The following is a 16,443-nucleotide window of genomic DNA, read 5'->3' as shown; positions in this document are numbered from 1 at the left end:
ACAACAGAAGTTTACAAAAGGGGTAGCTAGCTGATCCACAGACATCGGTCTTTCTAATTCAGTGTGGCATCAGTTCTTAATAGAGAGGAAAGCCAGCCTGCAGATACAGAATAATGCAGATTACATTTGTGAATACTGACATATATTGTATGAAATATTTCTCCACTTGGAATCTTGATCGTCCTAGTCCCTTTCCCAAAACTAACACATTTACATGTCAGTATTAGAACTATCTAATCAGTTACTTATTGCAGTGATTGATGTGTCCATATAACCCTCAGGTAACTAACATTTTTCAATATATGGGTCAAGTCAAAGGACAGTAATGGGCATATATAAAGTCTTGGTTTCCAATTTTCCACCTCAGTTTACCTAACTTGAATAAAATACTTTATTTAAAGGACTAGCATTTTAATTCCAATGATCCTATATGTGTTTTTCTTTTAATAAGACTTACTAATATTATTTTAGTCTTTTATCAATATGCATATATAGATGCCTTCATTGTATATATCTCTAATGAATATACCTACATGTATATATTTGAATATAATAGGGTATTACATAAATAATAAAATATAATGCTAATAAACATAATCTCCATTTGTATTTTGGGGCCCCTTGCATATGTTAATATATTCATTTTGACCTGATTACTAATATAAACCTATTGACCAATAAAGCTAATATTGTATTATGAAGTTTATAATTAAGACATATATATATATATAATTAAGATACGTACATATATATATCTTATATATATATAAGACATGTTCAAACTTTTTATATAGTACATAATCATAATTTATTCAACTTGCTGAGAAGGCATAACGCTGAATTTCCCCATAAGGGCAGGCTTGTATATTTAACCATAATACTGTATCTCCCATATGCCCTTTATTTTCCTAACATAGGGTAATATTAGATCAGTGCATTTATTGTTGCAATTCTGCCTGTGCCTGAGTTTGTGAATCAAACATTCCTATCAGTAATTTTAGTTGAATGTTTATATATTTGTGGCTGAAGCAACTTAAGAGATTTGTACTTGTTCAATCTAAAACACTGGAAAGTGTTAGAATAATGGGTTTTTTGTTTTGTTTTTTGGATATTTCTTGTTAACCTGTTTAATCATGGCATAGCATAAAGCAACTGCCCAATTGAGAACAATATACATAAAATATTAAATAATTTGCCCCTCCCCAGTGCTGAGTACCTGAGGAAAAATATCCTGAAAATCCAGATAAAATTTTTCTATGTATTTTTTTCTTGAGGTTTTTTAAAAAAAAATCATGTATCCCTACTTCTACATTTCTACACGTACAGACCTTGTATTAAAGCATTTATACTGTAGTTCTACATTTAGTTTCTAGGTGATTGATATAAAATCGATCAGTGAGATTTGAGGGATCTCCCCCATCCACTTACCCTCTTACCCATTACAGGTGGGTGAAAAAAAAAGTATGGAAAGTCACATTACTGGTGACCTATAGAGTTTTGTTTTCTAATCAAAACAATAAATCACAGGATTGCAAACAAATTCACTGTGCGTTACTCTGTTTTGTTTTAGTCTGTTGGATGAGCTGCCTGAGTCGGTGCTTAAATGGGCTCCTTCCGGAAGCAGTTGCCGTAAGTCAGGTAATAACTTCTGTCTTCTCCTATATGATTTACAGCTCACCACATTTGTCACTCTTGTTTTGTAGCTTTTGCTGCACCCAGTCCCATTCCCATAGTGGTGGGAAGAAACTCTCCAGGGTTACAGATAGGTTGCTAGAGAAGAGAATGTTTAGATCCTCTTTTCATTAGGACACAAGAATGCTGCAAGAACATATGCAGGCAGCGTTCTGGGCTCTGCTGATGGCATTGCTTTCTTTTAGATGTATATTTTGGGAATCATGCACAGGTTTAATGGTCAACTGTATCTGGTATTTCTAGAGTGGACTTCCTGTTTTTGTTCCTATGTGTGTTGCTGAAAGAAGAGAAAGTTGATCTAAGGAAAGACTACTTTCAATTAATAATTTAAAAAACCAAACCATTAAGCACTTGAATGCTGTTTAGACTTGGGTTATAGTCTGACTCAACAGACAGAAAAAAAATTTTGGATTGGCAAGGCATATGACCTTGGGATTCAGAGTATATTTCATTAAACAGGTTTCTCTTTCATGTTAGTATAGACCACTTCGGAATTCTTTAATTGGTAGTGCTATCAGTAAAAATAGTAAGGCAATTCAGCATTACCCAAGTGCCGCATGGCACATTGTTCAGCACCGAGTTAACCACCGAGTGAGACTGCCTCACAGAGCACAGCCTGCTTCTGCTGTCCGGCTTGCTTTCTCTCCGAGACGATAAGCAGAGTGAATCTTGATCTCTGTTTCTACCAGGCAACTTCAAAGTTAGCTTTTAGCTGACTTATGAAAGTAAATATGTACGCTGAGTGTCTAGATAAGGTCAAGTAGTATCGGTTTCCACATGAGAGTTTAAAAGTAGAGTTAAATCATCTTAAACGGATACTTACAGCCCTTCTTTGACCAGAAACCAAAATTTTCATTTCCTTAGGAAATGAACAGACCAGTTCTGTTTTCCCACCTCCATTTCCCAAATCCCACAAGTCTGCCCAACATGAGTCTTCTGCTTCCCACTCTCTGTTGTCCCTTTCCTTCTGATGGAGGGAGGCAAACGGGAGAGTAGTATTCTCGTTTGGGGGGATGGGTTGAAAGATGAAAACTTTTCATTTATGTAACTGCACTGAGTAACTCAGTCAATATGCCAGTATTCCTTTTTGGCTAATATTCTTATTGGCATTTTTACTAAGTCACACAGCTTTCATTTTACTCAACAGGACAGCAAAAAAGAGAGATGAGGAGATGTTAAAAATTTTTTTAAATTGTGTATCTCTTTTCTTGTCTCTCACGCACAAAAGGTAACTGTTCAGTTTAGGATTAGGAAAGAAAGCCCATGTGCCCTGGATCGTACACAATAAATGCTTATGGACCAGTGTATATTCTGGGGCACTGCTATTGCTAAATATAATATTTGAGTGGTACGAGAAATGGTGGGAGGAGTGCCAGGCTCCTCTTTTTCAGTACAAACCATTTGTTTGGGTCTATACTATTATTTTATAAAATGCAGATTTCTATTTCTAAAGCACAAAACGTTGAAACTTTATTATTAACTGAAGGTCTCTTAAGTTAGTTGGTTATGCTTAGGAGAGTGGGTATTGCTAGCATGAGAATTAATCCGATTTACAAAAGGTTTATTACTAAGACATTTTATGAAATAAAACAGCTGAGAAGTTTGCAACATGCATGTCCAATTCAGTGTAATAATATCAATAATGGTTTCAGAAGTTTCTATCTCTTGAAATGATAGTAACGATACTTAATATTTCACTAGCTTAAAAAGCAGATGATTCAAGAATATCATAATTTCATACTACTCAAAGCATTTGTTTTATAACTCTGGAAATATGCTAGTAAATTAAAAGGTGTACTTAATATAATAAATCCAGATCTTGAAAGGCTAACATTTAAACCAGTACTATATCACAGTCATCTAAGCGTCAGGTTTATCATAATATATTCATAACAGAGGTGGCTCTTTTCTTTTTCTCCCTCTCCTACCTCACTGGTACCTCATTTTTTCAAACCCCAGACCCATGAGGGCTTTGCAGCACAGCTGCTATCAGCTGGTGGAGTGCCAGGAGTCTTCCATTGTCTTCTAACAGTGATTTGTGAAAAGTGTCCCCAAAATATTCAGCTCTCTTCTTCATTTGGGATATTCTGGTTAATAGAATTGTAATATATACCAAACTGGGCTTACCAATCTTGAAAGGAACAAAGAACAACAGAATATTCATATTAAAATGGTAGTGGATGTAATTTAATCTTTTTTCTTTTGGATCATCTCTTCAAGAATTGGACGCCCCCAAAAAGGGCTTCTGGAAACATGAGTTATAAATGTGATGAAGCTGCAGCACTTCCTAGTTACAGAGATCTGGTCGAGCGAGTGCTAGATAACAGAATTTGACATCTTATACATTAGAGAGGAAAAAAGGAGGTTGCAGAATTGCCACAGTATCCAAAAAACCAAAAAAACTCTGGAGCCAGGAGTTTTCATTTTAGCCGCAATAGCCTTATGTTCCTGGAAAATAGTTGTGGGCAATACAGTGTAAAATGGTCACTCTCTGACTTTCCTTGCGGGGGAGAGATGATGACTATTCCTTTCGGAATTTTTCCCTGTAGGGAGTGAAACCCAGTGTCTCTGCAGTTCCCCACTTGAAAGGAGGTAGGCCTGGAAAGGAGCGAAGATTTAGGAAGCCAGTTCTGCCAAGCCACGAAGCTTCCCCAATTTCCCCACCATAGGATATAAACAACTTAGTGAGAAAATAAGAGGTACTTGTGTCTGGGTCAGTAGTAAGTTTTTGAAGAGGAAAGGCTTGAAAAACTAGTTTATGGAGTATAAACATCTCTGTAAACAAATGAAAACATGCCAGTTTTTAAACAGTGTATGGTATTATCACTTATTTCTCAGATTGAACCTCCACCTGAAACAAAAATGCAAACTACATTTGTTGTAAAGTGGCTATATTTCTAATTTTTGGTTACTGATTCTACTTGTATTTAAAAGTTTGTAGTTCATAACTTTTTTTGTGGGGAGGTCACTATACCATTCTAGGGAAGAGAAAAAATAAAAGGTGGCAACTTCTCACCCTTGTGCTCTAAATCAGAAAGGCTATGCCATGATTGCACTGGGCTAGCTAGGTATGCAGGACTTGAGCGAGGTTCGGCAGATTCTAAAGTCAGTCACGGCTAAAACTGTAGAATTCAAGGTCACTTCTAAATGAACTGTTGTAATCTCAAAATCAAAGCCTTAATTACAATTTGCAATGATTTTTTCCTTTAAAGTAAGGACGTTTATAGTATTTTTAACTGAATTTTTAGAACTTCAAAAAACTTATTTTTAACTGAATTTTTAAAATTTCAGAAAGAAGTGTGAAGCATGGCTGGTCTGTTATATTATTCATGTAGTTCTTAGTAGTTGCACCCTATAAATCAAAATCACTAACTATAATTTTAAAAATTTGCTTCTTTTGATGAGTGAATTGTAAACATATCAACAAAGATATGTTAAAAAAAAAAAACTCACTAGTTTCTCCCATCTTGTCCAATCTGTAGGTCACTAGATTTCAGTCATTTTTGGATATCATTTAAAAGAGTACTTTCCTGTTGAACTGCTCATTCTTAGTTTCTTCGAGGGGTATGTGTGTGCATGCACTTGCTTGTGTAAGAGAAAAACAACAGAGATTTTGAGAATATTGCAGTTTTGAAATTTTTTTCCAATTATGAATGACATATTAAAAAAATTTAATACTTCACAGGTGAAATAGCCCAGTATTTGGTATGTGCTCATAATTTAGCATATGATGAAAAGCCAGACTATCAAATGCTCAAGAAAATTCTGAACCCAAGTGGAATACCTTTAGGACCACTGGAATTTTCCCCTGAAAAAGAGAGCTTAAATGTGCGTACTCCAAATAATCAAAAGGTAAGTTAACAGTCCCTGGAATCCAGTGATGACCTTCTGTGAAGCTTATGTACCAAATGAAGTTGTTTTAGGTGTCAAAATGAGTCTGACAGTCCTGTTTCTTACTTATATCTAATTCTTATATCCCCTGAGCTCCGAGAAATTTTATTGAAGGTTCCTTTGACTTGTTGTCTTTAAGAGAAAAATAGTAGGATCTGTGGCCTGTTGTGTATTATTAAAGAAATAAAGCAGTCACTGATGTCATAGAGCTAGGACTAGGGTAAGATATTAAAGGCTTTATTCATGGAAACCTTTTTTTGCTGCTTTTTTTCAGATTTTCTTTAGTCATCCCTCTGTTTTTGCTTACCCTTGGCCATAATTTGGTGGTGGTAATAATATTCTTAAATTTTACCAGAATATTTGTATGTGCTGATATTTCAATCTATAGAAACAATTCTTTTTTGCAAAAAGTTATTTTTTAAAGTTACACCTTCCACTTTATCTTCCAACTGACTCCCTCACAGCAACATTTAAAAAAAAAAAAATTAGAACTGGAAACAACACAAAAGAATTAGAACTTGAAACATTTTTTAAGAAGGTGGGAGAAGCCTGAGACTGCTATCAGCAACATTACTGAACGGGCAACTAAATGTCTAATCCTGCCTTGACACTGCCCATGTGCAAAAAAAAAAAAAAAAAAAAAGGGAGGGCTTTGTTTCCTGATGCATGTACATTAAGGTAGGGTCAGGATGTCATTCATTTTTAATATTTCTTGTGAACTTTGGATCATCACAAGTATTCATGAGCCAAGAATGCAGGATGCAACCTAATGTGACTGATAGGCTGCTAGATGAATGGTGAGTCAAGTATCAGTGCACAGATGGTTCTGATTTGCTGAATTTTGTAGCTGCTGCAACTGAAGACATAAAATATCCTTCTAGTCATAAATTAGCTCTTTGGAAGCAAAACCTTGGCACCAGAGCTTTACAACCTTCAATTAGTAGGGAAAGAAGTATTTGAATGACTGTGGTATTGACATCTGTAGGCCTGCATAGTAATCATTCCTAATAGAAGAGAATATCTGTTTGAGGAGGTTTTGCATGGCTAATTAACTACCAGTGAGAATATGTAATTTTTTCATGATCTCCTGATTGTCACCTTTCTCTCATGATACAATTACATTTTATTGTAGCAAGTGCCTCACAAACCAATTGTCAGCACTATTTACGTATTGCAGAAGGCAGAACAAAAGTTCATGTTTAATAAAAAGCCACTGGATTTTGATCTTGGTAATTACTGAGACTTATTTTAACAGTTTTATTGACTTTTGTGTTTTTACCACTTTTGCAACAAAACAAAGAGCCATTTCCTTGACATAGTATTTCCCTTGCAGTAATAACCAGCACTTAATCTACACTAATTTAAGTAGATTTTTTTCCTTTTTTGTAGTTTTTCAGTTTCATAAACTTAATTGAAATATAAAAGAAGCCATTTAAAAAACTGATAGCTATATCCTCTGATATAAAATTCTAATTATTACCCACCAGAATTTTCAGTTTCATCAAATTCAAAAGATGTTTGTTGTGAAACCATTTTTATATGCAGAGATAGAACATAAAACATTTTTTTCCAGTGAGCCTCAATCAAAAATATTTTATTCTTCCCTTTTGATTAGAGCACTTTGATTATGAGTAAAAAGAAAACACTAAGAATAATATGCATTCTTAAGACTCTAGCTAATTTCTGTTAATAATATGATCAGCCTCAGTATATAGACATTAAGATCAATCAGGGATATATTTCATAGCAGATCAATATTTACTGAATAATGACTTTATTTCTGTAGTATTTTGAGTACACTAATATATTTGATAATCATAAAATATAGGTTCACCATATGTGACCACACCTTAAATTTCTTTTTATTTTTAAATTAAGTTGACAGATTTTGAAATGCTGCAAAAACCAAACTTGAAAATGATCAAAAGCACAGTATGATAATGTAAACTGTCCTGAACTCAGTTTTCCTAAATGATCAAGGATAGTTTCCACAGTTGATTGCTTCCATAACAAAAATCATTTTTAAGTCCAGAATGAATATCAATCACATGGCCCCAAATTTCTCTCTTTTTAGACAGAATCCCCTCATTAGTAGCTAAAGATATTTCTTGTTACTCTATACATGGATCTAATTATTTAACAAAATAAATAATGAACTCTGGACTTGTACTTTTTGGACAAAGATACTTAAAAAGAAGTCAGTGGACCAGGAAACATATATAGATAGATAAATAAAATGTTTCTATGATTCAGTATTCAAAGGAAAGTTATGAATGTTTAATTTTTTAAGTGTTATTTCCCTCAGTATGAGTGGTTTGTGCCTTTTAAATTTAGTAGTTATAACAAAAATATGTTTTGGTTAGGTATTATAAAATAGCACATCACCGTAAGAATCTCAGCAAACTTACAGCATCTTTTTGCAAAAAAAAAAACCAGAGGGATTTATCCAATACTGGGTTTTACTAGGCATTGTAAACTGTTCCCTATAAACTGAACCTTCTTCTTGAAGTCCTCAAATACTGTTACTGGAGTTAAATTGGAAATGAACTTTCGTCAAAGTAGTACAGACGTTGATATTTTTTCCTGAAAAGCAAATCTTTTGGGATATTTGCCTTAATCAAAATGATACTACGTACAGCTGATACTACTCTCTAGTAGTTCTGAAGGCTCTGGCATTGTCATATTAGAAGAATCTTATCATCAGGGCTACCTCAGTCTATTTATGCCATCCATTGGGATGTAATGTCCAAAATTCACTGAAGGAAACAATTCAGTAAGAATGCTTATTGAGGTGAGCTAAAGCTCCAGGATTCCTGGATGAGAATGCTAAAGCCAAGCTAGAAACCAGCATTACTGGAGGCCTCAATTCAACCCTTGAATAAGCCATTTCCTCAAGAGCCAGTAGTGGATCCTTTTATCAGTTTACCAATATCTCCCTCCTTATTCTGATGCGTGAATCCATTTTGTAATTTTATAGACACCTGAGCACAAGTGAGCCACTCACCCTTCCCGACCACTTCACTAAGGCAGAGGACTAGTTGTAGGTCATAGTTAAAATGTTCAAGCTATCCTACATTTCAGACAAGAAAAAGTTTGTTTCTTCATTCACCCTGAATCTGAGGTTCGTATAGCAAATCCAGGGGTGAATAGATTATTACTGGTAGTAGTAATCTTTGTATTGAACTTAAAAGCTTACAGAATTCTTACTTGAGCTTTAATTCTCAAAATAATTCTGTTAAAGTTGTCTTCATATTTCTTTTCTGTATGAGAAAAAGAATATAAATTCTTAATTATAAGCACATTTTTGCTTATTGAATTTTAGGAGTCCAAAAGTATTCCTTATTTTGTACAACAGTCTGAAGTGCCAATGAAGAATTAAATAAAAATTACCTTATTTGAATAGCCACTTTCTGGAAAGTGACACACATTTGGATAGTATCCTTCTATTTGATTATGTGGGATACCCAGAGTGTCTTCTATATTTACTTTTTTTTATCTTTGAGAAAAAGTTTTACTCTGTTCACAATTGTTAAACTTCATGATCCCACTTCACTCTTACCATTTTAAAAGTTTCCCTAGAAATAGAAATTTTCCATAAATTGGATATCATTTTGTTTATTAGCTAGAAGTGCTCATGGCAGCACAACTTAACCATCCAGCCAACTGACAGCAAATCCAGGAGGCACTGTCTCTTCCAGGAGGCCTCAGAGAGGGCTGAATATATTAGACTGAATTTTGTTTGTACATCAGAGGCTCCCAGACCAAAAACTGTTATACCTAAAGTGCCTAGCATATAGGAGGCACTAAAATTCTCAATATCTCAACTAATCCTTTCTGTCACAGAACACATTTCATAATGATTGGCAAGCCAGCGTTTTAGTAGGATAGAACTATGTACAGCAGCCTTGGGAAACACTTTGTTTCACACTAGTGGTATGATGGGCATTTATTACCAAGATAACTTCAATGGAAAACTGGCTCAGAAGGTGGTTACACATGAATTTTCCTAGGAGTTGGGGAGAGTTGAGTGGTAGAAATAAAGAACCCCTGAGTGACCAGAAAGCAATTCCAATTTCCAGGTTACTGAGAAGCAATGGCTTTGCTATCCTTTGAGAAGCTGGGATCCAGGAGGAGGGGTGAATAAAGAATGGTGTTGTGACAGCTTAAACCTAGCCACAAAACACCAGCATATTTTAAAGGGAAGGAGTGAACACACTTGGCAATAGAAGCTAAAAGTTGAGAGACTACAAATTAAGGCTCTGCTTGCCCAGCCAATGTAATTCATTCTCTAGTTTGGCACTGGCTACTCCATTATTTCCCCTTGTACTGTTCCTATCTTCTGCCCCCTATTTAACCCATGAAAAAAGGTGACGGCACTTTCAGCTGCTGTAAACATGAAGCTGCTGAACAAATACTTCACATAAGGATCTTCACTGTGGCTTTCAATCTTCCAACTGTATTGTGGGATCTGCCCTTCTATTTCTGTGTCTACTTCAAGGTTATTGAGAGCCAGTCATCCCCCAGATAACAGCATGGTGTGAAAAAGAAACCTTAGAGACAGCAAGCTTGTTGTAGAATTTAACCTCTGATACTGGTACACAGTATTAGATGACATGGACTGTTATTCATCTGCTCAAAGGTTAAATTACCTGTATAAAAAAGTAAGCAACATCATAAGCTCCTTTTGTATGTTCACATTAATTAGGCTCACTTCAATGATAGAAAACTAAGATTCTAATTAATAAGAATTTAATCTGAAAAGATGTCCTGGATCCACTGCCAGCAAAGGTTAATAATGAATTCATGTGCAGTTTTCAAATGTGACAGTTTTCTGTAAAAATGCTGTTTTCAATAAGCAAGTTATCTATAGAGATAATTTCTAAAGAGTGCACAACAGTGACACTGATTTTAATTGGTCTTGTCCTATTGATGAGAAAAGGCCTGGATCTTGCCAACTACTGTACTTTTCTATAATTTCCATTTGTTGGTTTCCTCTTTATTTCTTCCTTTTTTCAAAGCTTGGCAAGTATAAAATTTTCAAGAATCTGGACATGAATGCATTTTTTTTTTTTTTTTACAAGTGTCAGAAGTTTTCCTTATATATTATTACTTAACTCTGTATCAACAGGTTGATTCACGAAAGGCTGCAACAAAGCAAGTCAATCAGATGCAAAATAGGTTACTAGAAAAAAAAGGCCCCAGTGAGAGAAGTGCTGAGTCCTGTGCAACGTGGAGAAAAGTGCAAGAGGAGGAGAAGCTGACTGGGTTGTTTAACAGTGAAACAGCGCAGGTGAGAGGCATTTTGTTGTTGTTGTTTCCCTTAATATTACATTAGAATATGCCCTTTGGGAATAAAGCCTTTTATTTTCTCCTGAGGGCCAAGGTTGTACAGTTTCGTTAAATGAGAAAGGACAGAAAATATCCTATCCAGTGGATAAAATCAAAGCAGCCAAAACCAGTTATCATAGAAACAGAATGACAGTGAGCACATTTGCGTGCAGATCTGATTTCTTTCTTTAGCCCGAGAATCTAACGAAGTGCACTTGAATTTGTTAGGCCGTCTACGATCCATGAGGGACTCACTGTATTCCGTACTGTTACGTTGGCTCCTCCAGTCTAACCCATAAGCAGATGTGAGAGGGTCCGTGTCACTGTGGTTGTATTTCAAAATGATGTACTTTTATATCATCCTATCATTTGTTTGGCTAGTGACTCACCTTTAGCAGATGCCTCATTCAGGCAACAGGAAAAGTCTTTCCTAATTTAACCTTTTTTGACAAGGAGAAGCATACAAGGTATTTATATCTGCAGTGAAAAAAAAAATTTTCCCAAAACGGCTAACATTTTATATGATTTCAACATCATTTTCTCCAAATGGTTTCAGGTAGTTTACAATATGGAACAAGATAATGCTCCCATCTTCTATCTCCCCCCTGCCCCCCCCCCCAAAAAAAACAATTGGTTAATCAGGCAGCTGGGATGTTAATCATTAAACTGAGCACTGAATTTGGCTCTGAACTTCCTGGCAGCCAAGGCAAAAATTAGAAGCCTACAAGTTAGGCATTTCTCATCTAACTAGCAAGCATACAAGTTTATCTAGAGAGAAAAATGCTTTTTTTTAGTACTAATAGGAATCTTTTGCATTTATTCTGTTATAAAACAATAGTAGCATCATTTCCTTTTTTTATTTTCAAATTGATATAAAGGAATCTACTTCAAGAGGACACATGTTAGAGTTCCCATTTATAAAATTAAAGACAACTATTGCTTGGTGACAAAATTTAGATATTCTTGAGTGCTCTTTTTCAACCCTCCATTGTATAACTACATCATAATTTGCATATCCATTCTCCTATTAGTGGGTACCTGGGCTGCCCCTGTCTCAAGCCACCATGAATATAGTTGCTCTGAATGTTCTGACACAAGTCCTTTTATGGATATGTTTTGTTTGTCCTGAGACGTGGAATTGCTGGGTCATGGGGCAGATGTATGTTCAACATTATTAAAAGCTGACAAATACTTCCCACTTTATACTCCCATCAGTAACATATGTGAGTTCCATTCATTCCACATCCTCCCCACTATTTGGTGTTTGTCAGTCTTAATTCTAGTCAACCTGTGTATATTAGTATCTCGTGGTGATTCCAATTATCTTTATCTGATGACTAATAATTGTGAGCACCTTTTCCTGTGCTGACTGCCCATTCATATACCTTCTTTTGTGAAGTGTCTTTTCAAGTTTTATCCATTTTTATTTGAATGGTTGTCTTTTTATTATTAAGTTGTAGGAATTCTCTATATATTCCACATATAAGTCTCCTGTCCAATGTCTATATTGTGGATATGTTCTCCTAGTGTGCAGCCTGCCTATTCATTTACTTAACAGTGTCTTTGATGAGCAGGAAGTATTTGTTTTTATTTGAAATTCAATTTATCAATTTATTATTTTTTTTCTGTAAAGAAATCTTTGCCTACCTCAAGGTCACAAAGTTATTTTGCTATATATTTTTTAGAAGGCTTATAGTTTTAGCTTTCATATTTGGGTCTATGAGCCATCTCAAATCAGTTGGGTATGGTGTGAGATAGGGGTTGAGGTTCCTTCCATACTGAAAGCCAGTTATCCCAGTACCATTTCTTAAAAAGATTTTCCTTTTCCTAATTAAATTTCTTTGGAGCCTTTTTCAAAAGTCAGCTGACTGTATAAGCATGGGTCTATTTCTGGACTCTCTTTTCTATCAATCTGTTCCACACTGTATCAATTACTGTAGCTTTATAGCAAGTTCTGAAATTAGGTAGTTTAAGTCCTTCAACCCCTTTCTTTTCTTCAAAGATGCCATGGCCATTTTAGTTCCTGGTCCCCTCCATAAAATTTAAGAATCACCTTGTCAGTTCCCACTAAACAGCACAATGGGATTTTAATTGGAACTACACTAAATCTAAAGATCAGTTTAAAGGGAAATGAAATCCCAGCAACATTTGAGTTCTCCAATGCATGAACCTGATACTTCTCTCCATTTGTTTCTTTCAACAATGTTTTGTAGTTTTTAGTGTAGATATCCTATACATCTTCTATTAAAATTATTTCTCAATATTTTTGTTTTTAATCCTATTGTATATGTCATTTTTTCAAAAATTTTATATTCCAGTTATTTGTTCCTGGTATATAGAAATAAAATTGATTTTGTATATTGACCTTGTGTCTTGGGATCTTCCTAAAATTCACTGATTAGTTCTAGCAGTTCTTTTGTATTCTTAGGATTTTCTATATCATCAATCATGTTGTCTGTAAACAGAGTCTTCTTCCTTTCCAACATGTATGCCTTTCATTTATTCCTTTCATGTCTTATTACACCTGCTGGGACCTCTAATACTATACTAACTACTCAATATAGTAATGAGAGTGGGCATCCTTGTTCCTGATCTTAGGGGGAAAAGCATTCATTCTTTCACCATTAAGTATGATGTTAACTGTAGGTCTTTCCTAAATGCCCCTTTATCAGGCTGAGGAAATTTCGTTGTATTTATAGTTTGTTGAAGAATAAATTTTTGTCATGAATGGGTATTAAGTTGTTTTTGGGGATGTGTTGAGATGATCATATGATTTTTCACCTTTACTAGTATAATGAATTGCATTGATTTTTGAATGTTAACATTTTATTTCTGGAACAAATTCCACTTAGTCGTGATGTGTTGTCATACTGAATTCAATTTGCTATTTTTCCGTTACAGATTTTTATATTTACATTGATGAGGGATAGTGGTTGGTAAATTTTCTTTTCTCTCCATATACTTGTATGGTTTTGTTTTCCAGTCATTATATAAGTTACATTAGAGGGAAGTGTCTATTTTCAGAAAATGTCTCAGTAAGATTTGCCTTTCATAAAAATGACAGTTTAGAAAGAAAACTATATAGGTCTAGAGTTTTGTTGTAGTAAAATTTCAAATTATGAATTTACTCTCTATCACAGATATAGTGATGATTAGATTTTCTTTTTCTTCTTGTGTCAGTTTTGGTAATTTGATCTTTCAAGGAATTTGTCCATTTCATTTAACTTGTCAAATTTGTCAGCACTATGTAGTTCATGATATTCTGTTATACTTTTAATGTCTTCTTTATCCATTCCTGATAATGGTAACTTTATTCACTTTGCTTTATAGTGACACTGTCTCCTCAATCCTCAACCATGGAAAGCATTGGTCTTTTCTGCATCACTATAGTTTTGTCATTTTGAGCATGTCAGTATAAATCAGATTATACACTATGTAAACTTGTTGAGATTGGCTTTATTTCTTTCACCATAACACCCGTGAGATCCATGCAAATCTTGCATCTATTGATAGTTCATTCCTTTTAATTGCTAGGTAGTATTCTGAGGTATGGATGTGTAGTGTTGAAGAACATATGAGTTTCTTCCAGTTTTTTGCCTTTCACCATGTAGTATGATGTTAGCTGTAGATTTTTGGTAGATGTTCTTTATCAAGTTGAAGTTCCCCTCTATTTGTAGTGTACTGAGAGTTATTATGAATGGGTGTTGAATATTGTCAAATGCTTTTTTATATCTATTAATATGACCATATGATTTTTCACCTTTATACTGTTACTATGGTGGATGACATTGATTAATGTGAATACTGTGAATTACTGTGAATACTGAAACACTCTTACAGTCCTTGAATCAACCCCACTTGGTCATGTCGTATTATTCTTTTCATTTGTCATTGGATTCACTTTGTTAGTATTTTGTTGATGACTTTTACATCTCTAATGAAGACTGTTGGTCTGTAGTTTTCATTTTATTTTATTGTCTTTTTCTGGTTTTGGAATCAGGTAATGCTTGCTTCATAAAATGAGTTGAGACATCTTCTAATTTCTGGAAGAGATTGAGTAGAATTAGTGTTTCTTTTTAAATGTTTCAGAGAATTCTCCAGTGAAACCATCTGGGCCTAGAGATTTCTTTTCCTTTTTTAACTATGAATTCAAGTTCTTTACTAAGACTGTTCAGATTATCTATTTCAAGAGTGGACAGACTTTCCTATAAAGAGCCAGACAGTAAATATTTAGGTTTTACAAGTCATATGGTCTCTCTTTTGTTCAACTATGCATTGTAGTGCAAAAGCATCATATACAATAGGTAAACAAATGAGTATAGCTGAGTTCCAGCAGAACATTTATGGCACTGAAATTTGAATTCCATGTAATTTTCAAGTGTCACAGAGTATTTTTTCCAGCCATTTAAAAATGTAAAAACCATTCTTAGGTGGCAGGTTCTACAAAACAGGTGTTGAGCTGGACTTGGCCTGCAGACCACAGTTTACCACCCCCTAATCTATTTCATCTTGAGTTATTTTTGATAATTTGTGCTTTTCTAAGAATTGGTCTATTTCGTCCAAGCTGTTATATTTTTATTTGTAGAACTGTTCATAGTATTCCTTTATTTAAATTCTCTAAATGGAATTGAAGCCTATAGTAATATTTCTTTCCAAATATCAGTAGTTTGTTTTCTCTCTTTTTTGGTCAGGTTTATCAATTTTATTGGTCACAGAGCCAGCTTTTGTTTGAGTTTTCTCTATTTTTGTTTTGTCGATTCCATTGATTTCTGCTCTTATTTTTATTTCCTTCATATTCTGCTCTGTATTTCCTCTTTTTCTAGTTGCTTGAGGTAGAAACAAGCCTCAATTATTGAATTGAGACTTCTTTTTTAATATAAGTATTTAGTATTAGAGATTTTCCTTCTAACAGTGTGTTAGCCATGTCCCATATATTTTGATACGTTTTCATTTTCATTCAGTTCAATATATTTTTAAGTTTCTCTTGGGTCTCTGACCCATTCAGGAGTTTTTTAAAATTTTCAGATGTTTGAAGATTTTCCTGTTCTTTCCTTCTGCGTGATTTAGGTGTATTTTCTTTTTCTATTTCAGGTGGAAGATTAGGCTACTGATTTGAAACCTCTATTTTTTTCTAATATAAGCATTGAATGCTATAAATGACCTACTGAGTCCCCTTTTAACTGCATCCCATAAATCCTTATATATTGTATTTTAATTAATTTTGTACTTTCCCATGAGACTTCTTTTGATGTCTTGGTTATTAGGAGTGTGTTGTCTAATTTCCAAACGTTTAAAGATCTTCTGTTACTGATTTCTAATTTATATTATTATCTGAGAACATGCTTTGTATAATTTTGTATTTGTTAAGGTTTATTTCATAACCCCCAGGATATGGTCTATCTTGGTGAATATTCCAATTGCGATCGAAAAGAACATGTACTCTTCTGTTTTGGGGTGTAGTGCTCTATAAATATCAGATCCCATTGGTTTGTGTGATCTAACCTTGCTGTTTTTGTCTAGTAGTTCTCTGTT

At 34.4% G+C, this 16,443-nt stretch overlaps 1 protein-coding gene across 1 annotated transcript in view; it reads left to right on the top strand.

Moving 5' to 3' along the window:
• VRK2 (VRK serine/threonine kinase 2) overlaps positions 1-16,443 on the top strand; it is an 89,391-nt gene that overhangs the window by 71,314 nt on the left and 1,634 nt on the right. The window contains 3 exon segments of the mRNA XM_036872723.1: positions 1,571-1,638; positions 5,378-5,544; positions 10,712-10,873. Of these exon segments, the coding sequence (XP_036728618.1) occupies positions 1,571-1,638; positions 5,378-5,544; positions 10,712-10,873 (397 nt within the window).

This window comes from Balaenoptera musculus, chromosome 13 (genome assembly GCF_009873245.2).
Source record: "Balaenoptera musculus isolate JJ_BM4_2016_0621 chromosome 13, mBalMus1.pri.v3, whole genome shotgun sequence".
Classification (NCBI taxonomy): domain Eukaryota; kingdom Metazoa; phylum Chordata; class Mammalia; order Artiodactyla; family Balaenopteridae; genus Balaenoptera; species Balaenoptera musculus.
This window is presented reverse-complemented; position numbering and strand designations above follow the sequence as displayed.